The following is a 12,231-nucleotide window of genomic DNA, read 5'->3' as shown; positions in this document are numbered from 1 at the left end:
GTCCAATGTTGGGGAATCCACCACTTCCCTGGGGAGATTATTCCAATGATTGACTGTTCTCATTGTGAAAAATTTTCCTCTTGTGTCCAGTCAGAATGTCCCCAGGAGTAACTGGTACCCATTACCCCTCGTCTTTTCCATGTGATTCCTTGTAAAAAGGCAGTCTCCATCTTCTTTGTAGCCACCCTTTAAATACTGGAACACGGTGATGAGATCACCTCTAAGCCTTCTTTTATCAAGGCTGAACAAACCCAGTTCTCTCAGCCTTTCCTCATGTGGCAGGCTTCCCAGTCCTTTGATCATCTCTGTGGCCCTTCTCTGGACCCTCTTCAGCCTCTCCACATCTTTTTTGCATAGTGGGGACCAAAACTGAACACTATTCCAGGTGTGGCCTGACAAGCACTGAGTCATTTCACAATATCATTTTATTTCTCCAGTTTATTTAATATTACTTTTTTAAACTGAAAAATAATCACAGTCCCACATAATTTGCATTGATTAAAAAAAAACAAAAAAAACAAAACAAAAACTTACATTGTACTGAAACAATTGTTACAGATATTAAAAGAGTGACCAACATGAAAAAGGTATTCTTTTGAATATTTTGATTTGAATGTGCACGCTCACTGCTGGCACAGCTACGTATAACCTCTATAAATGTCACTTGAGCTACTTCAGTTTACACCAGCTGAAAACATGGGCTGTGTTACCATATGTAGCTTCATGCAAGGTTTCAGCCTGCGTGATTCTCTTGTCGTTGCTACTTCTTTCTCGTTTCCCCAGCGTCATACAGACTGATGATGTCTGCAGAGAACCCTCTTCCCTTTTCTTGCTTTTCTGTCTGCTTTGGAATGACACCTCATTGCTTCTATACCTTCTGCTCGTTCCAAAGATGACAGGGGCATCTGTTTCCAGGGGGACTTTCCCATTCAAATGGGGATATATTCAAATACCTTTGAATTCTCTAACTTCAGTGTTGCAGTCTGGTGTTATCCAGCTCAGGGAGTCACCGTGCAGTCCTGCCTCATTCATTACACATCTGAATTCCCAGTACGTTAACAGGAATTTCACAAAGAGCTGAAGAATTAGTTTAAAAATATAACACTCCTGGGTTTATCAGGTCTATCTCTTGGGACATGCTAGGAGATTCTTGAAAGATGCTAGACATACTCAAATTACTGGGAATTAATAGCGCTCATGATCATGTAGGATGTATCCAGCATCTCACTTTAATACTAGACAAACTTTAAATGCTGTAATGCCCCTTGAAATGTTAATGATTCCTTTTCTTCTTTCCTATTAAGTTAATTCAGTCCCAGACTGACATACAGCTATATAGTTCCATATATACAATATACATTTGTTGGCAGGCAGCCAGTGCTTGTTCACAGAACCTTGCTGTCCTCTAATAAATCTATATGCCCATATTATTATTTCCATGTACTACAAGCTGCTCTGCAGCCTATCACATGGCACTAAACTGTAATTAGCACCAAAATATGGAGTTAGTATGCAGGACACGGACAATTCTTTTGCTCCAGATGCTGTATTCAAACTGCAACGGTCCGTTGAAGAAGTAGAGATAACCTAAGGAAAAGGAAAGTTAAAATGAATTAACTCTGAGAAAACTGTGCTGTCATGTTAAAATTATCCTTCAAATAAAAATGATCCTGTTTGTTTTCATTATATAATAACTCCTTTAAATGCAATATTTTAGTGTTTAGAATGCTGAGATAAATTTTCAAAGATCCTCATTCCATTTGCCAAACCTGGATTAGTGTTTTAAAATAACTGATATTTTAATTTAGTGTCAAGCTCTGCATTTTATTACTCTACAGCATTTGCTTAGGAAAACACAGGGTTTGCCTGTTAATGTTTAAGACTCTGACTTGGAAACCCTCCTTGAAGAGTTGGATAGGAATGGGCTCCACTTGAAAGAACGGACACATTATAATACTTCTATATTAAGCATATCTCTTTAGGCTCCCTAAGAAAGGAAGCAGGTCTTTTTTGGCTCCTCGAATATATATGTACACAGTTCATAAGAACACCTTGGCCAGAGGGCAATTTAGATCAGAAACCTGATTCAGTCAAGAACAGAAGTGTCGATGTGAAAAAATCAAAATTACAAATGATAGAATTTCCCACAGGACATTAATCTCATGTTTTAATGACAACTAATTGTAATAAAGTTTCATTATCAGATTATGTACCATTTCTTTGATAGACTGCATCCACTCTGTCACCAATTCCTGCGAAGTCGTCCTCTATCAGCCTGGGGTAGCCTGCTTCCATAACTTCCGCCTCTTCATCATAACTTTATTAAACACAAAAGAAAATAAAAATTCAGAGGATTTAAACAGCCTGGGAGTTTGGTCTGTGCCCTTTATATGCTTTGTAGTTACCTGTGTCAGAAGTAGCCAGCAGCCTTTAGGTACCAGAAGTACAAGCTCAATAAACACAAAACTAATAAAGCTACATTTTCAGAACTGATCTATAAAGTATTCATTATATGAAGCTGAGGCCTCATACACACTCTGAGGCTTCTTGGCACAGAGATACTGGGAAGGGATGGCAATGTCTTAATTATGCATCAGACCTGACTGTAAGCCCCACTCATGGACAGCAAAAATCAGCCATCCTAGGGTGGGATAGATTTCTTACTCTCACAGCACCGATACCACTTTGTGTCACACAAGCAACTCCTGGATCGGGGCACTTTATTCTCCTTTCCTTTCTTTCACTCTTTCAGCTTTTTGAGGCTGTGCTCATATGTTTACAAAAGTCTTGCATACACCTTTATGACATATTCTACACAGCTATAGCACCAATGAAAACCACGGACTGGAAACATGTGAGTCACAATCGAGTGCCTGGTTTGAAACGACCTGCTGATCTTTCCATACTTCTGGACAGGCTATGACTAGGGACACTGAAAAGAAGCACCAATCCAGCTTACCTCCAGTACTTATTTCCAGTAAAAAAGAGAGTTTTGGCAGTGTCTTTAATATGAACAGCTGCATCTATTCTTTTCATTTCTTTCGGGAACCCCATTTCATATATCTTTTTAGGAAAGTCTTCAACTATGTCATAGCCATTCAAAGCCCAGACTTTCTTTCCTGAAAATAAGAACGAAGTATGCATGAGTCTTTTGTAAAGGCTCAGCTTTGAGAGCAGAATAAAACAAGGATGCAGTGATCCTTGTTTTCATACAACTAATAGATTCTTAGGTCACATACTCAGCAGGTATTAACTTGTTTATGCTAACTATGATCCTAGGCGTTTGAACTTAATTGTACATCTCCTAATTCACTGAAAATTGTATACATTTGCATGGGGTGAGAACAACAGAGTTTGGTTTTCGAGCAAGGAAGGTAGGATGTTTCGTTCTATTGATTACCTTTACATCAGTCACTTAGCTTGACTAAATATGTATATTTTTCTGACAACAACAAAATTGAAAACTCACCCTTAAACATGAACACAAGATCTTTGATGGGGTCTTCATAAGCAGCATCTATTTTATTTGGAAGCTCTGGCCAAAAGGATTTAAGTAACACCAGTTCTGCCTCAACCATCTGAGGGTGCAGTCGCCAGAAAAACCTAGTTCAGGAAAAGAAAATATATTTTATGTTTCTTGCCATACTACAGAATAGCAGTATCTTTGATGTGCTATACTAAAAATTAGCTAATGGAGAATTAACTTTTTTTCGGAGCATAGAATTTTCAATGCACAGAGCCCCTGGTAGACCTTTCCTTTCCTCACAGTCACCTAGCTGCAGACTGTTTCTGTCACTCACACAGTGATCATCTCAAACAACAACAAACAAATCTTTTTCTTCATTTAGAGTAAGAGAAACACTGCTGTCCCATGTAAGGCTTCTGAATGTAGTACAACTTCATTCAAATAAATGTTAGTAGATTTGTGCAGTTGAAGAAAGCCCTGTGGAATGAAAAATGTGCACAAACAGTGTCAGTCTGCAGCCATGTCATCTTCACTTCATATTACTGGGAAGTCAAGTCTGTAATTGTATTATAAATCCTGCCTAAAAAGATATATGGTCTAGTTTCTTAGAGGCACCTATATTGATTTGTGATTTTTTAAATTTATGTTTACTCAAATCTTTAGTAAAAAACTGAAATGGTGTTTTCACTTGCTCAAATTTTATCCAGTACCCACCATCCATCATATTGCAGTCTCTTTACCTGTCCTTGAAGATCAGCATTTCTCCACGAAGTTCTGTTACTGCATCAAGTGATAAATCTGGATCACATTTCTCTGGTGTTTTGGGATGTTTTGGGTTGGGATCTTTATCTCCAGCACCTGGAATCATATAATATGGTCTAAGTTTGACAATGTTCATTTCCTTTCTGTGGATCATGATATTGAATAGGACATGGAAGAGTTCCCAAACAGCATGATGAGTACAAGCATAATGGGCAAACCATTTGTACTGGGGAAAGTCTGTTCTCTCTTTCTCTCCTTTAGCCAAACACATTCACGGACTTTGCAGTTCAGCTGTGCTGCAGAAATGTTCAATGGACGTGCTTTCTTTATCCCAAGTTTTGAAGGTACCCCAAAAGTTTTATTCTTTCTATGATAAAACATGGATATTTCTGTTTCTCCCTTTAGACTCTATTTTACCTTCTCTTTTGAGGCAAGTCAAAAAGTATAAGGACTCTGCTCCCCACGTCCCACCACCAAAGGAGACAGCACAGTGACCAACTGTACTCTGCGCGGTTACTTCCTTTTTTTTTTCTTTTCTATGAACTACTAAATCTAAGTGTCTTCTGTTCCTGAAGTCTGGTTGCCAAGAATCCAGTGAATCGGTCTTAATCAGCCATGATTGTTGCTATCGAACATCTGCAGCTCTTTAGCAGCTGTGCAGTGCATCTGTAGCAGGTTATAATGACACAGGAAATATATATTATATATTATACAGACTTACCATAGAGCTCTTGGATCCCTTGCACATCATCATCAGGAAGCACAAAACCAGTTTTTCCAGTGTATGTGTAAATTGGAAACATCAGAGCTCCAGGGTCTCTAGAGTGTTCAAGTCCCAGTGAATGGCCAAATTCATGGGCGGCAACAAGAAACAAGTTATACCCTATAAAAAAACCACAGTGAAAGTGAATGTATAGCTCCTTGTATCACCAAAGTGGACTTGGACTTATCAACTACCCTTAACATTGTGCTTTAACATATGGGACAATGAAGAAGACAATTGAATTAATGGAAAAATTATGTATAATTGCTTGTATTTTTCAAATTACCATGGGTTTTGTTTTAATAAGGGCCCAATTGATTGAGTATCTTATAGCTGGTGTTCAACTTAAAGCTTATTTGACAGTGTTGTTCTGCAGGCAGACTTAGATTTCTTGAAATTTCTTAGCGACACGGGAAAGCTGTAGGGTGAAGTCTTAGTCCTAGTCAAGTCAAGAACATTTCTGTCAGGAATTCACCTCCAGTAGAGAGTCCACATTGTTTTCAGTATTGCAGCAATTAGCTTTAACGCCAGGAGCGTGAAATAACAGTGCTGAGAAAAAAATAGCGGTTTGTTCTATTTGTTCTATATTGTTCTCTGTCCTGAATAAGCAAGGTGAAGAATGTTCAAATTACATGTAAGTAGCTGATTTGCATCTGAATTAAGTATATGTGTTTTCTATAGGCTTCAGTAAGGTAATTCCCATCAGTCTGTGATCAGAACCAGCTGCCCTTAAGCTCAGTGAAACACCAAGCTGACAAAATACCTTGTTTGTGGCATTTTTTTAATCACTGCACTCAGGAGGTGTATATCTTAAAACTTATGGTAGGCATATGTTATACTTCCATTTATGACTGGAGATTAAACCCGGCTTTCTATCAGTAGACAGTGAACATCATAATGACTAATGAACAGTAAACAGGCAAAACAAACTGTTTACAGATATCAAACAGGAAGAAATTGTCCATCTACCATCATTTCAAATAATCTCCGGAACTTCTGTTACCTCTAGAATCATCTGACCAAGCTTCATCATCATCAAAATGAGCATCTCCTCCGTAGTCTGGACCAGGGGGGAAAGCATGAGCCAGTAACCCAGAGGGTCCATCGAAGGGGTAAAAGTCACCATGTTCTATAAAGCAACATTCAAAACAATGAAATCAATTACCCCACTTTATTGGCAGCAATATAACTATAACGTAAAAGTAATTGGTTCTGTGTTACCTTTAGTGCCAAAGGAGATCATGATATCAGCTATACCACTTCGTATTCTGGTGAAGTTAAGCGGTGTCACATCAGACCAAACTTTGAATGCTTTTTTGAAAGCTCTGTCTACTTCAGCACGTCTCAGATCTGAAGTGTAATTCATAATTCTATCAAACAGATTAGTACCTCCAGTTAAATTGTGTGAATTGAAGAAAATATGTAATACACTTTTATCTGACTGTACATCTCATTAAAAGTTTTTGCTTTTTTCCTCCCTATGTTCTTATCTCAAAAATAAGAGCTCGGCAGCTGCATACAGTATTAAAAAAATAAAAATAAACATTTTTATTTTCATTAAAATCATTCAGAGACATCTGAAATGATCAAACAGCTTTCTGTAATTGGCTTTATATGCACCAGAAGATATAGAAAATGACAGACATATTCTGTATTAATTCAAATCATATCAGTAACTTCAAACTTTTTTTATGCCATATAAAATATCTCATGATCCTCACTTCCTGGAGGAGCAAAACATGATCCAAAGAGCTTTTTATAGGCTAGAATCATCCATATTAAAGTAATATTTATCACTAGATACTCAGTGATATCATATTTGGAATCTGCTAAAAAAACTCAGGTTGCAGCTGGTCAAAACTGCCTGTTGATGGCCGTGAGGTATTAAGGGAGAAGGAGCTACCATGTGACCTTTTAGCACCATAGCTTCTCAAGGTCAACTTTCTGAGGTCATGGCGCGGGGATTTGTCTGACCAAACATAGATATCTACATCTGGACTGTGAAATGGAAGAGCGACAAGGATCAGTCCCTGCTCTCACAGCCATGTTGCACAGACTGGTTTGCATCTACACTGCTTTGTCCGGGACAAGACTTACGTGAAGCAGGCACTAAACCAGGTCCAAAGCAGAGCTAAGGACTGACCTAGAGATTAAGCACGGTGAGGATCAGTGGTGAGATGCGTGATCTTAGTCCCTACCCCTCTTTCATTCAGCACCATGGATGTGCCCAGAGTGTCTACATGGAGGCCAGATGAGGAGTTACTAGCTTACACCACACCAGCTTTCCTCCATGACACAGTGCAATGGAAAAAAATTGTATTTACTTTCTTGGGCTGTAAGGTGGGCTTGGGGGACCTTTCCAAAAGTGGGGCTGTAAGGATTTTAAACTGCAACATGAATTTTGTCAAACTCAAATGCATCCTTCTCCCATCAACCTCATAATCTGAGCAACCTATTAGACAAGGTACCTGGAAGGAAGGTAATAACAGTAATAACACTCAAAATGCCATGCATTTACCTGTATGTCAAATTAGTTTTTGACCATTTGAGTTTTCTAGGGAAAAAGTTATATTCCCCCACATCTGGGACACCGCATCTTGGTTTCTGCATCAGCTCATATGTTTCTTCATCTAATTTGCCTGTCACCTCCAAGCCAAAAAATGCTTGCATTTCTCGAAGTTTAGATGCCACTGTGTTGGCACTCTTCCTCATTACGCCTGCAGGATTCGGACGGAGATCATAGTGAGTCCTGAGATAGCGCTAAGAAGGGGAAAAGAAGTAATAAGCCTAGTTTCCAAACAGCTGTAACTACACAACTTACTATTTATAAAACATGCAAATTAATTATTTTATACTGTACCTCTGCAAACTGAAGGTCTTTCTCTGTGAATTCATGGCTATCTTCAACGGGAATAGGGATTGTCAGGCAAAATGACAAACCCAAGAAGAAAAAGACAGCTGAAAGTCTTGATTGCATCATGTTGGATTTCTGAAGTCTGAAGCCCTGATGTTTTAGAGAGCAGTTACCTTTACTTTTATAGTCCTAACCCAGTGAGTCACCACTTAGGGACAAGTTAAGACTTCCTTGTCATTGAAAGTAAACATGCTTAGATGGCTACTTTTTCTCTCCTCCCCAACACTGTGGTTTAGGCATCTGTTGTCCCACTGCGGGCTCTGAAACTGTATCCTCATAAAAACACAGTCCCTGAATATTGACATAAGTTGTGGGAAGAAATGGGCAGAAGCAAAACCATGCTTTTTGATTATTTTGCAATAACTTACACTGGCAATACTGGCAATAACTTTGCAATAAGTCACTCCTCTCTCCTAGAAAAATTGCCTTTCTACTATTTGATAGACAATAAAATTATATAACAAGCTTCATGATTTTTTAAATAAATTCTGCAACTTTTCAGTAGCTACATTAGTTCAACAGCAATTTTTAACAGTTGGAATAGATCATACACACTTCAATTGTTATTAAATTTTGCCTTGGCTGATAAGATATAACATTATGGAGTATACAATAGGATATTACATTTCCTTGTTTCTGTAAGGAAATATAACTCTAAAACCTTAACACAAATTCTACTTTAAAGATCCTTTAAGTGACTTCCTATCTATCTTTCAGAATAATTTACTGCTTGAGATGTACTTAAAACCAGAAATGCTAAATATCAGGAAATAGTTTTGAATATTTAAAAATGTTTTTTTATTGATAAATCAGATAAACCAGGCATTATGACAGACATGGGCATTATTATACTTCAAAGCTTAAAGATGATTTCTGTCTCCCCAGGGTCACTCCAATCTCAGCTGCTGCTAAGACTTGTGTCATATCACGTGCCCACAAGCGTGGGTCCAAGGGGAGGTGCTGTTTTGGCTGAATTCACCTTCCTCTTTCATGGAGGCTGTTCCTGTATGGAAAACCTCAGGCAGCTTTCTGGCAGACACTGGTACACACTTTCTGGAATGCACTACCCTGCCATGGATGTTGCCTTGTTGACAAAACAGGAAAATGACAAAAATCAGTGAAGCTGAATATGTAAAAGCTCAGTGTGTTACTCAAACAATATTAGCCTTCTGTCTTATGATGACAAACAGCAAAAGCAAATAAAGCTGAGAGGAATTTGTTATGATGTAGGCTATTTCTACCTCACTGTCCATCTCGGCCAGTGCTAAATATGGTTACGATTAGGGATAGACAACATCTGTTCAGACAGTTTGTATATTCTCCTTTACATTGGCCGTCACCAGCACTGAGACTTTTTTATTCAGCAACGGTGGCATAAAGACTGTTAATTATCCCACCTTTTTAAGAAGTGGTCTCCCTTGATGTGCTTCAGGACGAGCACTGAATCCATATTGCCAATGTCCTCACTGTGCTGCACTTCTTGCTAATGCAGACTGCCAAAATATGTGATGTCTTATTTCTTTCCTTCCAACATTTCTGTATCGATATTTGCAGCATTGTTTTCATTAATGTTGGGGTATTCAGCTACACGGTAAGCAGAGTTTACAGTGAATTTTACTTGCTTTGTCTGGAGCTTAGAAGTGGTGCTGCCTTGTCGTGGTTTTTGTGGCTGTAAGGCATACTTTCTTGAGACCATGAAGCTGTGAGTGTCATTGCTCTGCAGAACAGTACCAGACATATCTCAGAAATCTGTGAGTAAAATGAGTAGCTTAAAATTCCACAGGCAATATTCCTGTGAATTCCAATTCCCTGAAATTAGCTTTCGTGTACCTAAGGGAGAGCAATTTTATACCGCCATTTGTATATCACTGCCCTTTGCCAGACTTGACTTAACTAAAAGGTTTTTATTCTGTGTCAGGCACTTACACCACCACTCTTTCTCAGCTCTGATGTTGGAATCTTTGCTACTGAAATAGGAGAAATTAATTTCCTAACCAACTGTTACTGCAAAAACATATCAGTCCATCAGACTTTATGAGAGAATGATCCCAAATTATTCCTAAGTGCTTTCAGGGTTGCCTTAATAAATATAGTTTAGCTAACTAGCAATTAAAGGTGAAACCAAGTAATCAGAGACAATATTTGAATGATATAAATGTAGAACAGAAAAACATTATTTAGCTAGGCACAAGAGTAAAATTAATGAACAGTGTTAGCCTATCGAATGATCCTCCAAGGAGGTGTGGAGCCCTGTTCTTCAAAACGTTTAAGCTGCAGCAGTCAAAGCAGTAGTAAACAGAATTGTCTTGCATGAAGAGAATGATAGATTAGGTAGGGAAGAATGATTTTTCACTTTCTAATCTCTGTAGGTTTTTTTTACACAGATGCTCTGAAGTCCTTTGAAGTTAACAATGAAAACTCTTTCACAAACTTTGCCTTTGGTACCCTTTACAGAGCTGTCCTGAGGTATTTCCAAGGAATATTTGAAAAATTGGACAATGTAATTATAGCAAAAAACTAAGACAGGCAGCTTTTCTGAAAACAACTTCTCTTATTAGATTTATATAAGAAGAGATGCATGAAGCTGGGTCTTTTGCTATTGTAAGATAATGAAACGAACAAGTGAAAATACAGTCCACTGTTTTGAAAAGATTCTGCAAATGAGTAAAAAAAAATACAAAAAGAAAAAAGGCAGGTAGTCTGTAACTATTTTGTCACAGGGAGTAAATCAAAATGCTAAAACAGAAATTCATTTCTGAAAGACTGTGTGTAATGAGCCACCTGAGAATGGACTATGGCTGAATCGTGTTTTCTGCACGTTCAGTTGATTCCTTTGGGAGCTCTGGCCATGTAAATATACACCATCCAATATGTTTTCTTATACAATTTATTGCTATTTATATTACACCAGTGGCTACAAGCCTATATTGAGGCATGGATTTTTATGTCCTCTGTACACAAACTGAAGAAACAGTGATGAAGGACTGTGCAAACAAGCACATAAAAGGGCCAATGAAAATGAACAGTATTCCCCCTTTTTCCAAAACAGCATCGCAGACGTAGCGTGTGATTTTTTTTTAAGGGGAGACAAAAAGCTTTGACAGAGCTGGGAACTAAGTACAGACCTCTGAAGATGCTGTATATTACCTTAATACATTGACTCTTTAAAGCCTCAAGCAAGTTTTTAAAGTTGGAAATGATTAATGACAACTTCAAAGCCTGACAGTGTTGGGCAGTGTAAGACATAAAATCTATGGTTCAGGCTCAAGTGATGCCACTGTTTGAGTTTAAAAAAAAAAAGGAGTTAAAAACTATGAAGAGGGATGTAAATGAAGGTAAAAGCAGTCAGCAGTGGTTCATAGACCTTGTGCTGACCCCAGTGCAAACAAGCAAGCATAGAAAGTTACATTTTAAAAACATTGAAACCCACAAAACTGCTGAATAGTAAGATTTCAACAAGCACTGCAAAATTTCTGCAGTTCTGGCATCTCGTGGGTATGGGTGAAGTTAGCTGGACTGATGGAAATTTTCACAGGCACAGCAGACACTGGAACAATCATGCCGGTTTTCCCCCCAAGGAAAAATGGATAAAGAGGGATGGGAGATGTGGCGAGAAGAAATGAAGTGCCTTAAAGCCACATTTAGGTACTAATTATTTAAAACAAGAATCGTGCCAACTGTATGGTTTCAACATACATTTTGCTACCACAAATAATTGAAAGGTGTCATGTTTTGATTTACACTCTCTGTTTGGTGCCCAAAATAGCACTATATAGCGAATGTGGTGAATGCTCTGTGACCCTGAAGCAGCAGACACTTCACTTAAGGCAAATAAACAGAAGTCAAGTGGTCCATTTGTTAATGTTTCTTACCACAAGTTGTATTTCAAGTGGAAAGTCTCCAGTGCCTAGGGCGACGCCATCCCATTTAGATCAGCTTCCTCTGGGAAGAAGGACGGTGTTCTGAGGCTCATTGTGCAGCTGGGCAAATGGAGTCCCCGGGTAGTTAAAAACACACACTCTGGCTCTGCCTCTCCAGGTGGGCCTCCATCTGTGGGACCTGTTACAAGAAGGGCGTCAAAGACAACTGAGAATGGTTTCCACAAGCAGCTCTTCAGCTGGGATGGCAAGGGATGTTACATCAACCTGACTCCTTTTTATATTAAACAGCAGCATCCCTGTGCCATTTTCTGGTAAAAAGATGCAACTGGGGCGCCCAGAGGTGTTCAGCAGGGTCTAGTGCCAGAGGCAAGGAAAATATAAACATGTCTCCAGGAGGCAATGGCTCTTGCTTGAATGAGTCCCTGTAGACCCTGTGGACCAGCAG

General features: G+C 38.7%; 1 protein-coding gene across 1 annotated transcript; it reads right to left on the bottom strand.

The window, feature by feature from the left end:
• Window positions 1-483: 483 nt before the first annotated feature.
• On the bottom strand, window positions 484-8,009 carry LOC104023067 (collagenase 3). The gene is made up of 10 exons (XM_009476849.2): window positions 7,852-8,009; window positions 7,510-7,751; window positions 6,213-6,361; window positions 5,995-6,120; window positions 4,950-5,111; window positions 4,207-4,324; window positions 3,470-3,603; window positions 2,960-3,119; window positions 2,214-2,317; window positions 484-1,587 (listed from the first exon to the last, which is right to left on the bottom strand). The coding sequence occupies exons 1-10, from the start codon at window positions 7,969-7,971 to the stop codon at window positions 1,487-1,489; spliced, it is 1,416 nt and encodes a 471-aa protein (XP_009475124.1). The 5' UTR covers window positions 7,972-8,009; the 3' UTR covers window positions 484-1,486.
• Between the last annotated feature and the right edge of the window lie 4,222 nt (window positions 8,010-12,231).

This window comes from Nipponia nippon, unplaced genomic scaffold (assembly GCF_047370975.1).
Source record: "Nipponia nippon isolate SJK-2023a ecotype South Korea unplaced genomic scaffold, ASM4737097v1 scaffold_2, whole genome shotgun sequence".
NCBI classification, from domain to species: Eukaryota; Metazoa; Chordata; class Aves; order Pelecaniformes; family Threskiornithidae; genus Nipponia; species Nipponia nippon.
Note: the sequence above shows the minus strand (reverse complement) of the source record. Positions and strands in the feature narration are given on the sequence as shown.

Coding starts and splice junctions, on each gene's coding strand:
- LOC104023067 (XM_009476849.2), bottom strand. CDS start 7,971: ATGATGCAATCAAGACTTTCAGCTGTCTTTTTCTTCTTGGGTTTGTCA. Junction 2,318..2,959: donor ACTGGAAATAAGTACTGGAG/GTAAGCTGGATT, acceptor TGTTTAATAAAG/TTATGATGAAGAGGCGGAAG. Junction 1,588..2,213: donor TGCAGTCTATCAAAGAAATG/GTACATAATCTG, acceptor CCTTTTCCTTAG/GTTATCTCTACTTCTTCAAC.